At 56.3% G+C, this 15,116-nt stretch overlaps 3 protein-coding genes across 3 annotated transcripts in view; 2 read left to right on the plus strand and 1 right to left on the minus strand.

Moving 5' to 3' along the window:
• The first annotated feature begins 3,652 nt into the window (after nt 1-3,652).
• Nucleotides 3,653-7,101, plus strand: LGALS2 (lectin, galactoside-binding, soluble, 2). Its single transcript, XM_010005835.1, has 4 exons — nt 3,653-3,658; nt 5,511-5,593; nt 5,906-6,065; nt 6,955-7,101. The coding sequence occupies exons 1-4, from the start codon at nt 3,653-3,655 to the stop codon at nt 7,099-7,101; spliced, it is 396 nt and encodes a 131-aa protein (XP_010004137.1).
• A 2,962-nt stretch (nt 7,102-10,063) lies between these two features.
• On the minus strand, nt 10,064-12,206 carry CDC42EP1 (CDC42 effector protein (Rho GTPase binding) 1). The gene is made up of 2 exons (XM_010005836.1): nt 11,858-12,206; nt 10,064-10,863 (listed from the first exon to the last, which is right to left on the minus strand). The coding sequence occupies exons 1-2, from the start codon at nt 12,204-12,206 to the stop codon at nt 10,064-10,066; spliced, it is 1,149 nt and encodes a 382-aa protein (XP_010004138.1).
• A 202-nt stretch (nt 12,207-12,408) lies between these two features.
• The window catches only part of CARD10 (caspase recruitment domain family, member 10), a 37,308-nt gene continuing 34,600 nt past the window's right edge, over nt 12,409-15,116 (plus strand). Inside the window, exon 1 of the mRNA XM_010005839.1 lies at nt 12,409-12,427. Coding sequence (XP_010004141.1) covers nt 12,409-12,427 — 19 coding nt within the window. The remainder of the gene's footprint in view (nt 12,428-15,116) is intronic.

A 15,116-nucleotide genomic window follows, 5' to 3' on the forward strand; every position in this document is an offset into this window, starting at 1 on the left:
AGGGAAAGAATTAGAGAAATGAAGGCTGGAAATGGAACTGGGTGGCTGTAATCAGTCCTCTGACCTCCCTTCCCCACCCTCTGCCTGTTTGGTTCATTCTTCTGCCCCTTGAGCAAGCTGAGGACTCATAAGATTTGACTCTGCTTGGGCTGCTGAAATAGCCCTGATGCCTTGTGATCCAGCTCCCATGCGCATGAGCTGCCTTCCTCCCCTCTCTGTGCACAACTCATAGCACATAAAAGTGTTGCCACAGACTTCAGAGCTGCCCTAGAGAGATGTCCCCTGCAAAGGTCCCCATGGAGAAGGGAGAAATTGCACACTACAGATGAAGGGGGTGATGCTGGTGGAGAGCCTGCCAGAGGCTGATGGCCTCTAATCCCTTGTCCCCAGGTTCAGAGTATGGATGCTACTTCTGTCCTCCCTACAGGGACTCCAGATGACTCACAGTCAGGGAGCAGGGGCATAGGGGGTGGCAGGAACTTCACCTTCAGTTCTTTGTTCCTTCCCACTGTTGTTGACCCAAATGTGGAGACTTCAATGGCTTCCCTAGGGGAGCCATCCCATTCTGGCTAACCTCTTGGGCAGGAGGTTAGTGCTCATGGGCATCAGTTTCCTTGTTCTCATTATTGCCTTGGCTTCTCCTGCATCTCCTGGACAATCCTCTCCTGTACACGCCCTCCAGATCCACAGACCTGCTTATCCAGTCTCCTGCTTACCTCAGTGCTTGGCTGAGCTAAGTACCTTTTGTTCTCTTGGTCCTCCTCTGTTAGGAAGCTGGCTGGCTTTCAGAGCTTAAGGTTTGGTTGGCTGAAGGTTGCAGCACTATCTGCTGAGAGGCAAACCAACACCTCCAACTAAAGGGAAAACGGGTCCCATAAAGCCAATCTGGGGATTTTTGTGGCTGGCAGGAGGACGACTGAGCAGCTCGATCAGGAGGAAGCCTATTCTTGGTCCTGTTCTCAGCTCTGGCCTCTGAAAATCCATAGCTCAGCTCCTTGAAATCCACCCCACAGCTCTCTAAGGCAGGGAGCTTTCCCTGCTAGGCTTCATAAAAGGGGGAAACAGAGTCAGAAACGTGGTTTAATCACAACTGCCAGGAGGAACCGCAACCAGGGCCCAGATGAGGTCAGAAGATGGTTTAAATCAGGTCACCGCTCGATATTTATTGTGTGGAGTTTTTGTTTTTTCTTTACTCCTGCACTGAAATCCTTCCCCAGAGGCTATTCAAGGAAATAAATAGCTAGTGGAAAGGGACAATAGCTTGCTGTGGAGTACAAATTATATGAAGCAGTTGGAAATAATAGCAGAGTGAGCAGCTGCTACTCTGAGAAAGAATGCACGGTTGCTCTCTCCAGCTCCCTTCGCTTTCAGTGGACACCAAGGCCTGGTCCAGAGCACAGGCTTCATGGTGCCTCGAGTGCAAAAATTGGACAGGCACCTTTTCCCCCCCCAGTTCCTCCTCTGGTGGCACTAATTAGGGCCAGTCTGAAACCACAGCCTTTTGTTATGGTGCTAAGGGGATCTCTTGCTTCTTCTCACAGAGCCTGCTCTGAGGCATTCTTGCAGCTGGCATGGCCGCCTTGTCTTCCTCTCCCTTTCTGGGCTGAGCATCAAATCTGGTGAAGACCCATGTCACTCCTGTGAGGGACTATTCATAGCTCATGTAATCTAGAGAGGATGTGCTGGCTACCCTGTCCTCTGAGCCCCTTGAAGCCCTTCTTTAGAAGGGCTCATTGGAGGGGGATGTGGGGACCATTTTGGTGTGCTGGTGTGGATTTTGGGGGCTGCCACAGAAAGCCCTGAGAAACCTGTTGCAGCTAGGGCAGTCAGGCTACCTTGGCTGGGAAGTGGGGAAGCTTGTGGTTTTCCTCAGGGTTTCACACCTAGCTGGCTTATCTCCTGCCCAAGTAAGAAAGCAAAATAAATACTGCTGCCAGCAATGATGCTGCAGAGGATCTTGGCAGCCTGCTGGCGAGGGTGGCATTCAGTCTGTTCTCAACAGCTGTGTGGGTGCTCTGTGGTACAGGTGGCAGCTCTAGGCTATGGTACATGAGGTGCTGCTATCTGGAGCCACCTCAAGGGTCCTGAGCTCCCTTGGGTGCTCCTGGTGGCTTGAGATCTCTCTAGGACTAGAGGGAGCTTAGGAAGGACCGTTAGCCACAAAACTTACCTCGTGGGACCTCTGGAAATGAAGCTGCTGTGTTTTGTGTGGTAAAAGCACTGTGCAGGGGACTTGGCCTGCCACCCTTCTGGCTGAAAGCCCACGTGGTTGTGTTTGTCTCTTCCCCACTTAAAATATGACTTTTTAAATACTTTTTTTTCCCCCCTGTAAAATTGCAGGCCTGCCTGCTCCCTGTTCGAAGCTCGAGTTGCCCTCAGGTCGGGCATGGCCCTCACCCTTGTTTCAGTGGCCACTTGTCAGGCCTCTGCTGTCCCAAGGCACCCTCTGGGAATGCAGCCAAGCCTCCTCTGGTGCCAGCAGTGTGAACATGGGTGTCCCACACCACTACAGGCCAAATGCCCTCTAGCCAGGATGAACATCTGTATGGAGACCTGGAGAGGCACTCCTGGGCAGGTTCCCTATTATAAGATGATGTCTCAAGGAGTGAAGCATTTCTGGATCATTTGCACTGGTGACTGCTGGCTCCCACAACCATTGCTTGTATTTACCTCTCTGCACAGACACTCCAGCTCCTTTGCAGATGCCCTGAAGCCGGATTTCCTCTTTCTTTGGGATTTACATTTCCATCATGTCGCTGTTTCCTTGGGCTTTCTGCTTTGCAATGTCTGCCTGGAAGTATCAACCTGCCCCTTTCACCCTCCATCATCCCCGTTGCCACCTCCAATTGCACTGGAAAATTTCAGCTCTTCTGGGGTCCGTAAAGTCTCAGGTCTGTCCTGTGTGGGAGAGCACGTCCCCCTGCATGACAGAGGCCATCTGCAGAGGGCTGGTGTCTGACCACGCAGAGGCTCAGCTCTGCAGACAAAGGAAGTCACCAGCTCTGGCAGAGTTGCTGCCTGGTTTCCCACTATTGTTCCCAGTGGCAAATAAAAGGGGGGTGAACGCCCCTGCTGAGCATTGTAAGAGGGGGGTTCGTGTTATCTCCATGAAATCTCATGGCCCCTCTCTGAGCAGCTCGTGCCTCTTTCCTGCCTGTCCTCCCTCCCCGCATGTTCCCACATCCGTGGTACTGGTGGCTCTGCACATAACCCTTTGCTTCAGTAGTTCCCCCTGTCCCTCGGACACAAGCTGCTCTCCCTCCCGGGCAGCCTCATGCTCTGCTGGTGGGATGGGTAGATAAATCCCAGTGACAGCCACATTTCTGTCTGCTCCACACTGGGCTGTGTGGGAAGTGGAGTGAATGCTCCTCAGTGTTGCTGGCCCAGGACCTGGGTCTTGTCTCTGCTGTGACATTGCTCTGTGCTTTGGCTAGCCGTACGGGACAGGGTTTTCCTGACTGAGTTTAGGATCTGTCTTGGGATGTGATCCCTTGAGCCCTAGAATTGTTTGTTTCTCCTGCTGGCCTCCCCCTGTCCTTGCAAAGGGACACCATGAGTTGATGGAAAGAGAAACCTCTCATAGCCAGTGGGATGCTCTGAGATTTTGGGAGAAGGGGCTTTCCCTGGGATGGCTGTGGGGGAGCAGGGTGACATGAAGGTGTGTGCAGGTGGAACATGGCAGCAGAATGTGACACAGACCCAATGCCAGAAGCCACCACCCTCAGCACCTGCTCATGGGAACATTTCACCAACAGCTTCAGTTACCTCAACAGCAAACAAATTTCCCAAGCCTGCTGGTCTTTATGACCTGGGATAATAGGAAACACCTCTGGAAAAGTGGTGCTTATCAGCACTTACTTCTGCTTGCTTCAGGAGTTTTTGGGGAGGGGCAAAAGCCATCTACCAGCTGTCTGTGCAGCAGCAGGGTGACTGCACTCAGCTGCACTCTGCAGGGCTTGGGAGGGAAGCCTGAGGGACTGCTGGTCTCCTGAGCCTTGGTCTTCTCCTTCTTGCTTTCCATTGATTTCTGGAGTCTGGGAATACAATGCTAATGTGTTCAGCCAAATCTGGGACACTGTCTTACCTGGGAAGGAGACAGCAGGGATGTTGCTCCCCTGTGAAGAAAACCTTCCTGTGCCTCAGTGTTAGGGAGGATGTGGCTATTGGACATGCCACGTTTGGCTCCTTAAGCTAAAAGATTTGGGTCCCAATGGAGCCTGGATGGGAGGTTGCAGAGAGCTCCCATGTGTTGCTAGAGGAATCTAAACAGCTGGGGCTGAATCAAGCCACGAGAAGGGAAGGAGTGGGGATGCCACTCATTATGACCCCACCCCCCCCCAGAGGGAATGTGTTGGGTGCCCTGTCCTCCAAGCCCCTTGGAGCCCTTCCTCAGAGCACCTTGGGGAGGTACAGGGGGTACCATTTTGGGGTGTTGGTATGGATTTTGGGAGCTCGTGGGCGGAAAGCAAGCCACGAGAAGGGAAGGAGTGGGGATGCCACTCATTATGACCCCACCCCCCCCAGAGGGAATGTGTTGGGTGCCCTGTCCTCCAAGCCCCTTGGAGCCCTTCCTCAGAGCACCTTGGGGAGGTACAGGGGGTACCATTTTGGGGTGTTGGTATGGATTTTGGGAGCTTCCCCCTGCCACAAAAGGAAGGAGCTGCTATGTTCTTCTGGCTTAGCTGTTAGACACAAAAAATAAGTGAATGCAGTGGTCACAACTCCATGGCCAGCTGGGAAGATGCTTGTCCTATGTGGCGGCTGAAGTAGCATCACTGAGGGCTGTATGTGATGGTCCCTCCACTGGGAGCCCACTGAGGGGGCTGGGAATTGGTTAAATGTCCTGAAGTCCCTGATGAGAGGAAGTGTACACAGGGAAGCTTTGGATCAAAGTCTCCTGGCTTAATAGCAGCTGGTGGGGCCTTGCAGAGGCGGAGATGCTGTTAATATGTAAGCCACAAGGAAGTCTAGGGATGTAAGGTCCTCTGTGCAAAACTTTTCTGAGCTCTACTGCCTGGTTACTCTGCCCTGGGAGAAAGATGGGTGTAAGGGCTGTTGCTCCTGTCCTCTGTCACTCAGGGTCCCCAGCTCAGCAATACTGAGTGAGGGACTGGCCAGCCACAGCTACCTCTGCTCTCACCACTTGAATTTCTTGGGTTGCTGGCAATGCTGCCCACCAAACCCTGGGTTGTGCCCCTCTGCTTTAACCCTCGTTGTACCTCTGCTGTCATGCTCTCCTTTCATTCTGCTGAGGACGAGCCTCTTTTCATCTTCTCTCCCTCTGATGTCTTCTTGTTTGCTGGTTTCACTCAGCCCACTCCTCCTTCACTGAGTGAGAAGCCCATGCAAGATCTCAAACACAGAGTTTTTGGCTGTGAGAGGAACACCAGCTGAGAGCAGTGGATGTTGTTCTGGCTGGGGCATCCGCTCTGAGCAGCATCCTCTCAGTTTCGGTGGCCAGGGAGGAATGGCTGAAGGAGCCCCACAAACTATTTTTCTCTTTGTCTTAGAAAAAATTGGAAATCATAAACTTGGGTATGAAGACTGGAGACAGCCTGAAGATCAAGGGCAAGATATCTGATGATGCTGAGCAGTAAGTACAAAGAAACCACTTTGACTTGCCAAGACTGAAGGTGGGCTGCAGAGAGAGGTGGTTTTCCAAGGTTGCCAGGTACAAAAGGTGTGAGCATAGCTCAGTGTTAGGGCTAGCTCAGTTAGCCCTATGCCACCACCGTGCCAACTCCCTGGTTCCCAAGAAAAATGAGGAAACAGGAGCCATCAAGCACCTGCTACAGTGATGGAGGAATTGATGGAATGCTGATGGGTGCAGAGCCATGTGTTGGATCTCAGGTCTTCCAAGACCTGACCTGCCTGTGTGTCTGACCTTCCTCCTGTTCACCCTCAGATTCAGCATCAATCTCGGCTGCAGCTCGTCGGATCTGGCACTTCACTTCAATCCCCGCTTCGACGAGTCTGTCATCGTCTGCAACTCCAGGTGCTCCAAAGTCTGGGAGGCAGAGCATCGTGAAGATCACCTCTGTTTCTCCAAGGGCTCTACTATCAAGGTGAGGGGGCTGTGCCAGCAGGGGGTTGTGGTGTGTGTGTGTATGTGGTGGGGCAAAGCCCCTGGTTAGCATATTCCTGTACCTCAGTCCTTCCAGTCTCATCCAATACCTCTTGCTCCCTCCCAACAGCCCCTCAGTCCTCTGGGATTTTGGTCCCGATTGCCATTTCCAAGCTTCCCAGAGTTTGTAGTGATGTCCAAAAACCTTTCCCTCAGCTCTTCTGTCCTCACTACTCCTGTATTCGTGCTGCCGATCTGTGCTCTCTCTCCTCCTGCCAGGGATGCTGTCCTAGTTGCTGTCTCACCCCATCTGATGTCCCAAGACTTGAACAGGGCTTCACTTAGAAGCAGTCCTATTCCTACTGCTGTGGAGAGGAAGCTTGTTTCCTCAGTCGTGGCTGGCTCTGAGGGAAGGGGTGATGAGGTGATGGCTTTGGGGAGCAATCCCTTTAATTTGCAATATTCAGTGGTTTGTCCCTATCCTGTCTGCTTGTGTGTGTTTATCAGTGAAGATCCTTTTATTGGGTCCAAGGAAGCTGCTGAGGGCATTGGGGTGTCAGGTTGATTCTGCCCTCTTCAGAGCAGATCTAAGCAACGTGGTGCATAAAGACACACTTGGGTTTAATTGCCTTGATGTTACAATCTGAGTAGGGGAAACAGCCCCAGGAGAGATCCTGTCTGCAGGTCATAGTGTAGGTACCTGCTCAGACCCTTGATATCAACTGCTCATTTCCTGCATCACCCTCAGCTCAACCCCCAGCACTTTGCTTAAGGGTGTCAGGACCATGTCTGACCCTTGTGTGTAACAGTCAGGCCCTTCACCTGGATGCTTACCTCCTAATCTCCTCCCTGTCCCAAATTCCTACCCTTCCTCCCCTCTCTTCTCCCAGATCGACATTGAAATGAAGGCAGACAAATTCGAAGTGAAGCTACCGGATGGGCATGAAGTGGAGTTCCCCAACCGGCATTGCTACGACAAGATCAGCTACATGAGCATCAAGGGGGACTTCAGGGTCACCTCCTTCAAACTGGGTTGATGGATTCTGCTTTCTAGCTCTAATAAAAACCCAAGCAGTGGGGACTGCTTGCTGCAGCTGCTCCGGCTTCTGTGAGATCTCTGGCTCTGTGCAAAACACTGTCAAAGTCCAGGGTTTTTCCACCCACAAAGGGCAAAGGGGCCCTTTCTGGATGGAAATAGATCCCAGATAACGCCAGGTGCTTTTCCAAGTCAGACCAGGATGTGGGGTTGAATGGATAGTAGGTAGGGCAAAGTGGGCTGTAGGTGGGGTTCAGGAGGAGAACCCTGTGTGGTTGCTCAGGGAATGGTTGTGTAATCTCATCAGAATGCATCATTTCCTCCTGCACCCGAGTTTTTGAGAGAGAGAGAGGGGAACAAAAGCATTGACAAGGGCGATGTGGCATCTGGTGCCACAAAAGTGGGTAATTCAGTGTTTGGCTTGGGAACCTCAGGGCGTGGGTTTGACAGGTTCCTCTTGGCAGCTCTTGAGGCCAGCAGGCAGGAGGCAGGGGTGCCTTGCCCTCCTGCAGGAATGGTACCACATGAAGCGGTGGCACAGGTGTGCCCCTGACCCAGCATTCCTCAGCGATAAGGAGTTGTCTTCTCTGACTTCCCCTCTTATCTCACCTCACTTATCTGCTGGCACATTCCAGCCGGGTTACCCATTACTCCAACATTTCCATACTGAACCCTATTCAGTGAAAGTGAGGCAGCAGAAGGCAATGGGAAGGAAGGATAGCATTCGGGTTGGGTTGTGTGGCTCAGCATGTCCCAGTCTGTGTCACTCACATGGGACTACAGGCAATTAGTGCTGATCATCTGGTGCCATGGCTATAATTAAAAAGTGTCTCTCCAGCCTTAAGTGAGACTGATGTGTGACAGCAAACACTGAGGCACTTCAGGCCGGGTGGGAGGAGAGCAGAGTAGAAGAGCATCTGATGGAGATTCCAGTCCTAGGCAAGGTGGCTGAGCCCCTGTCTCTCCCTCTCCAGACCCTTGCCACCCAACCTGCGGGATCTCAGCACACAGGCAGAGGATGTCTGATGGTCTGGGAGGGCTGAAGCCAAGCTGGCTTTAGAAAGGGGGCTGGCTGCAAGTGGGTTGTTGCCAGGCTGGAGAGGAAGCTTTGCACCCTCCTGCGTGCTATGCAGGGTGGGGTTGGTTTGTGTGTTAAGAGACCATGAGCAGCAAAGTACTGGGCTAGTTAGTCCAGGGATCCCAGAAGTGCTGGAGAATCCTCCTGAGAGTAGAGAGGATGGGATTTTGTGGCTGGAGCACCAGCAGACATAGCAAAGAGACAATAAGATCACTGCAGCTGAGGGGAGGCAACAGAGGAGAAATTAGTATCAAAACTGCTTTAATAAGGACAATAATAAGTGCATGGGATACAGAGTGGAGGCAGAAAGGCTATTCCACGGATATGGGTCTTTGGTTTGGAGCTTGTGTTACTGCCTGGGAAGCAGAGGGCAGGGGCACCTTGTCCTCAGAGCCAGGGTCCCTGCCCTGGAGGGTGCAGGGTTGCAAGGGCTGATCCTGCTGGGTGTCAGTGGCCAGAGCTGGGGACTCCTTGAAGCTGCTGCCTGCCCGGGCTTGCTGCTGCCAGCCAGCCCAGGGCAGCTGCCCAGGGAGACTGGAGGAGATGGGCTTGCCCGTACCCTCAGTGCCTGTGAGTGGCACTTCCATCCACAACACGTGCACGCCCGAGCCTCTTCGTTCTGCTCCCTGCCAGAAGCAGCCAGGCAGCGGGTGAGCTGCGTGGGAGCTGACTGAGCCTTGTGGCCATGGCCTGGCATCTCCCCCCACCGCACGCCCCGTCCCGTCCTGGAGAACAAGGGGGACGCTGTGAGGGTCCCTCCAGTGACCTCAGCCCCCGAGCGCCTCGGCTCCGCGCCGTGGCACAAAGGCGCTTCTGTGAGGGCCGGTTTGCACGCGGGGCAGCGTGGGGGGCAGCTCGTTCCAGGGCGGCCACATCACCCAGAGCCACTTGGCACGGGGCATTGGCCATCCCGCTGTGCACAGCCCTGGAGAGGGGCGCGCTGGAAAGGGGTGCACGCGTGGGGAATGGGGAGAAGGGGTAAGGATGGAGAAGAGCGGGTGCGGGCCAAGTGGCTGCAGAGTGGGAGTCTCTCTGTGCAGAGGCAGGGGGGAAAGAAAGGGATTTTTGGGGCCTGAACTGCAGAATTTGGTGACCTGACAGCCTCGCCTCTGCCTCCAGCCAGCCCAGAGGTTCCTCCCGTCCCTGCTGCGAGGGGGTGGGGGTTGGAAAAGGAGCCATCCTAAGTGACACTCGGCAGCCGCAGGCCAGTGGAAAGACCCCTGTGATTCTCTGTGTGTGCTCTCACCTCCTGAGGTGAGAAACACTGAGCTCATGACTTATTTTTTGGGAGGGAAAAAGAGAAAGCCCAGCTCTGTGGGGTTTGGCTGCCCCTTGAGCTCTTAGCTGACCTCTCCTGGTAGACAGATACCCTACATGAGAGGATCCTGCACCAGCTGGGGAGGCCCCATCCCCTACATGCGGGAACTACTGGTGTGAATATTTCCAGGGGGGCACCCATGCCAGGAGAGGGAGTGGTCGGGGGCTTCGGTGGGAGGGCAGGGCATGTCCCCAGACATGCTGGTGGGGCCAGGTTGAGGGATGGGAGAGAGGATGCTGGGGGAACAGGATGGGGTGGGAAGGGATTTGGGGTTTCTTTGGCACATGGGAATGCCCCTTTGGCATCTAATGGCAGTGAGGCTGGGGAAGGGCTGCAATGCCCTGTGCTGTGATGCACAGCTCTCACTAGCCCCCCCCCCAGCAGCCTGGCCCAGGCACAGAGAGCACCACAGAAGACAGGTTCTCCTCCTGCCCCCCCAGTGTCCCCAGTTCGGCATGGAGGTTGCCCTCTGGGTCTGCTGGTGGCAGGGAGGGAGGGGACGGGGAGGAGGGTGAAGACCCCGTCACTGGTGCCTCTGGCTGGGGGCTTGTTGGGGGGGGGGGCCATTCACACCTTGACTTCATCATCCTCCTCCTCGTCAGCATACTCAAAGGAGTTGCTGCGTGCCCCCCGGGCACCAGTGTACCCCTCCTGCAGGCTGGAGAGCTCGTCCTCCTCCTCTCCTTGGTTCCAGGTGGCCTCAGGGGACCGGCTCTCTCCTGACACTTGTGATCGCCATGAGCTGCTGCTGGGACTCTCCCACAGGGTCTGCGTCCGGGCCTGCCGGGGACCCTCACCCCTCTCCGAGCTCCGGGGAGTGCTGGTCCCACCATAATGGCGGGCCAGGACCGGGGCTGCCCGATCAAACTCTCCCGCCTCGATGGTGCAGTCATTCCAGTGCCCCTGCCATGGGGTCCCTTTGGGTGTTGCCCCTAGCCCCGAAGCCCAGGCAGGGTCTTCTCCTGCACCCTTGACGGCGTGTGCCTCCCCGTTGGCACGGGCTGACAGTCCTGGCAGTGAGCTGGCCCCTGACAGGCTGCTCTGCCCAGAGCGGTCCCAGAAGCTGGATGTTGCCTGGTCCTTTCCATAGGATGCACCTGATACTGGAGGGACCTCGTCCTTGGTGCCCTCCTCACACAGGAGGTCTGGGTCATCCTCCCCCACCTCATTCCCATTGGTTTCAGAGAAGTTCATCACCTGGAGGAGCTCGCTCATTAGGGAGGGCCCCAGGTCCAGGCGGAAGGAGAGCAGGGAGTCGGAGAGCAGGGAGTCTGAGCGCTTCAGCTCTGCTTCCCTGGGGAACGTGCTCTCTTGGGCCTTTTCCAGGCGAGGGACACGAGGGATGGTGCAAAACCCAGACTCCAGCCCTGCAAGGCAGAAGGGATGGCTGGTGAAGGAGAGCACAGAGAGGTGGGATGAAGCCTGCCTTAGATACACGGGGGCAAGGGACACTGCCACCAAAGTGGTGCAGGTCACACTCCTGTCGGTGGTGCTAGTCTCTAAAGGACAGAGCAGCTTCTGTGTGGACATCTCCAAAGCCCAGAGTTAGAGTGGAGGGTCTCACGGTGGGCTCTGGGCTTGGTAAGATGATGGTGGGGGCTGAGCCAGGCAGGTGGGACCAGGAGATGGCAGCATTGCCTCAGCTTGCCTTTCCCTCTGAGCACAGCCACCACCCCTGGCTGCTGCAGGCTCCCCCAGATCCCCCCACCCCGAGACCTTCTGCTCCAGACCTCCCTCCCTGAGGAAAAGCTGAGCCACAGCCCAGTGTTGTGAGTTCAGAGAAGAGCCACCCAGCTGTCCCATCCTTCCCAAAACCCTTCCCCAAGGTCCTTCCTGGATCCTGACTGGCAGGGAGGGATGTCAGTGCAAGGGGGGATGGAGTCCCTTGAGGAGCACACGGAGACAGAGGGGTTGGCAGAGCTAAGGACAGGGTTGGAGCATCTGCGTGGAGATGGGGAAGGCCATGACATGGTTCCCCTTGATCTCCCAACCTTGGTGTGATAATTGCCCTACTGTCCCAGCACCTTCTTGGCTTCCTTGGGAAGGATGCTCATGGGAAGGTGCAGGGCTGGGGGAGATGGGGAGGACCCCCTTACAGCTACTCCACACCAGCTGCCAGCTGTATAGGGCTATGAGAGAGAGGAGGAGCAACCATCCATGGGGGCCACCCTGGGAGTAGACCATTCAAGGACATGGCTGAAAGCAAGGTTAGGGCTATCTCCTCACGGGGACTGGAGACTCTAAAATGCCCTGTTTCTGCTGAGAACCTGAACTCCCTCTGGGGAAACGGAGGCATGGAGTGATGGAGAGGGGCTGCTGAGGATGCAGAGGGTGCCGGCCTCTGCCCCATGCTTCACTCACCATAGGCCTGGTGTGTTTTGGAGAAGTTGTTGGAGGCACTTTTGAAGGAGAACTTGCTGGTCAAGCCCCGGCCACCACCTCCATCGTATGTCACCTCGTTGAGCTGTGGCAGGGAGACGGCATTCTTGATGATGGGCGAGATGGCCGGGGGGGCAGGTGATGCCCCTGCTTGGCCCCCGCTGCCCCGCCTCCTCAGGGGCGACCGGCGGACGTGCCGCAGCGTCCGGGCAAAGAAGTTGTTGCCTTTGGCCGTGTCAGCCCCGCCATGGTTGCTGAGGAAGGAGGTGTCCCCGAAGACGTCCCGGGAGCCTGACACCCAGCTGAGCACCGGCAGCTTCCCCAGGCTCATGTTGCCCCCCTCACCTCACCCCTGCTCCTGCAAAAGCTCCAAAAAGCCGCCCTTGCCGGGCTTCCAGCACTGGGGTGGCCTGTCACATCCCCGGCCGCCTCATCCTGCCCCGGTGCCCTCGTGGGGGAAGCTCACGTCGCTTTGGCTTTGAGTGAGTGGGAAGGCTGCCCGGCCCCCTGCTTCCCTTCACTATGTCACGCTTATGAGATCACCCGCAGCAGGTAAGTCCCTGGTGGTGGGGACAGTGGCAGCACGGAGGTGTCCGCAGAGCAGTCTGGGGTCAATCCCGGTGCTGCGGCAGGCGCTGGAAGCTGTGTCTGGCTGTGGACTTAGGATTTAATCCACTGTCTTCTTGCAAGTGGGGGGAGCAAGTAACAGGAGCTTGGGGTTGGGTGGCACGGAAAGTGCCTCTGTCTCCTCGTTGGCCACCTAAACAAGAGAAGAGAAACAATGAAGCCCTCAGAGGTGATTTTACCAACCCTGACGGCTGTAACCCCAGGACTGGCTGGGAAGGTTAGAGCCAATGCATGAGCAATGGTGGGGACGCTGCTACTGGCTGTCCCCTTCACCTGGTCCTCCTCTTGGGGAGGAAGAAAAAGTCCCCCCAGAACACATTCTCTCTTTCACCTCGCTGCCCTCCCTTGGTGTGCCTCAGTTTCCCCTGCCTGCAAGCAGCTTTGCCAGACCCACACCACAACCCAGGCTGAGGATTTCCCTCCCAGGCAACTCCTCCTCCTAGAGGGGTGCCCTGCCCGGCTGTCCAGACTCCAGGAAAAAAAACCTCTCCCTTCATTTTGCTATTCAGATGAACCCTTTGGGGGAGGGTGAGGCCTTGGGACTCTGTGCTTCTGGAGAAGGAGGGGCAGCAGGGAGGGAAACATGCAATATTTGTATATTGGTTTGTTTGTCCTCCTCTGGCTGGGTCACTGAGTGCTGGGCAGTCACGCTGGAGCAGGCAGGGAGCTGGGGGTGCAGGGAGGGCAGCTGCTTATCGAACAGGGGAAACTGAGGCACAGCAAAAGAGGTGATTGCTGGAGGCCAAAGGAGAAGTTGGGATGGATCCCTGTGCTCAGGCGGGTCCTGGAGGGTGGGGGGAAAGGAGAAGATTCGGGGTGCGGGACACCTCAGAGCATCAGTGGTCTGAGTGTCTGTCTGGGGATGTGACCTTCTCTGGGCTCAGTCCCTGCCTGGGGGCCGGGGTAGCGGGATGGAGCTGGGTCCCTTCAGCAGGGCCAGCTCTGAGGGCCGCATGCCAAGAGGCGACGCAGAAGCCTCACATCCGTCCCTTCCTGCACGCTGGGACCCCATCCCCGCGCGGCTTCCTCCGTCTTCCCGCCTCCCCTGCCTGTCCCCGGGTCACCTCGGAGCAGGCAGGCAATGCCAGGGAGGCAGAGCCTCTGGTGAGGGGGAGCCCTGGGCATGGAGCCGCTCTCCTGGCTGGCTACACGTGGTTTTGCCTTGCCCTGGCCTTGTTTGCTCACCCGGGCCCCTCTTATCTTGCCAGGGGTTAATGCCTGGGGAAGGGAAAACAAACCTCCCCCCTGCGGCTCCCAGCACCATTGGCTGCCTCTTGGGGTGGCAGTGGCTGTTGGCAGCAAGGACGGTTGCAGGTTGGTTTCCTGCTGGCCTCTAGCTCCCTGGCTTCTGCTGCCCACGACAAAGTCTGCCTCCTGGAATCTGCTCACAGAGGCTGTGGGGTGCTGCCCCGCAGCTGGGGTGGGCCAGGCACATGGAAGGTTTGGGGTGGAAGGACAAGCAGGGAGCAATTTCCTCCCTCTGGCAAAAGCCCACCCATAGCCATTGGGTTAAGGCTCTTGTGGAGCACAAGGAAAGCCACCGGGGTGGTGAATGCAGCACAGTGGGGGGCTTGGGACCAAAGGGAGAGAGATGCAACCCCATTTTTGAGCTGTCCCTGGGTCCCCCTGGAAGGTATTATGACCCCAGGAAGGGGTATTAGGCAAGTTACAGCCCTCAAGTTTTCCTTTCCCTCCATGCATTGGAGCTGCTGAGAAACCCAAAGTGGGGACTGTGCCCTTCAGCAGTGGTGCCCACATGACCTGGGGCAGGTGCTGCACGGACCAAGGCTAAGCTGAAGGATGGAACCCATGGATCACCGGCCCACCTCAGGTTCTTACACAGCATAGCTGCCCTGCAGACCCCTGTAGGGGACTGGGGCTGGCATCATCCTCGGGATGGGGCAGGGAGGTGAGGCAAAAGGAGGTGTGAGAGGATACCATCCCTGCTCCCTGCCTGGAGAACTATTGAGCTGGGATCCAAGAGGAGGGAAATGTTTCCCCTTCCTTGTCCCTTGGCCACCATAGGGACGCAAGGCAGCACCTTCTGGGCCCCAGCTCTCCCTGCCTGCTTGCAGGCAGCAGGCACTGGGCGAGGAGAGAGGGAGGGAGGCAGCTGGTGCCCAACCCTACCTGGATGGCAGGTTTCTGGCAGGCCTGCTGGACTTTTTTTTCTCCCTCCAATCTCCCCTTTTCCCCTCCTTCCCTCTGTCTCTGATGCATCTCTGCTTAGACTGTGCCCCGTTGAGACCTCCCCTCCACCCAAGCGGACTCCTCCACGCCAGTAAATCTCGTGATTCTGCAGGCAAAGAGTGACCTATGCACTCTCCTTTCCTCCACTGGGCAAGGGGACCAGCAGCCTGGCCACCTGGCCCACGTCTGTCCAGCAGCCCACCACACTGGCAGCCCCCGGCATGCAAGCCCACAGCCCGTCCCGATTCCCATTTCCTGTCAGCCTCTCCCCAGCTCCCTCCTTGCTTCTTCTGGGAAGCCCCCTGCCCTCAAATATTAGCCACCAGCATCAACTCCTCCTCCCGGCTGGGCCTCCCCGTTTCCCCCCTGAGTTCAGCTGGTTTCCACTGGTTTTCCACTCACCAGGAACGGCGAGAGCTGTTCT

This window comes from Chaetura pelagica, unplaced genomic scaffold, assembly GCF_000747805.2.
Source record: "Chaetura pelagica isolate M959 unplaced genomic scaffold, ChaPel_1.0 scaffold79, whole genome shotgun sequence".
NCBI classification, from domain to species: Eukaryota; Metazoa; Chordata; class Aves; order Apodiformes; family Apodidae; genus Chaetura; species Chaetura pelagica.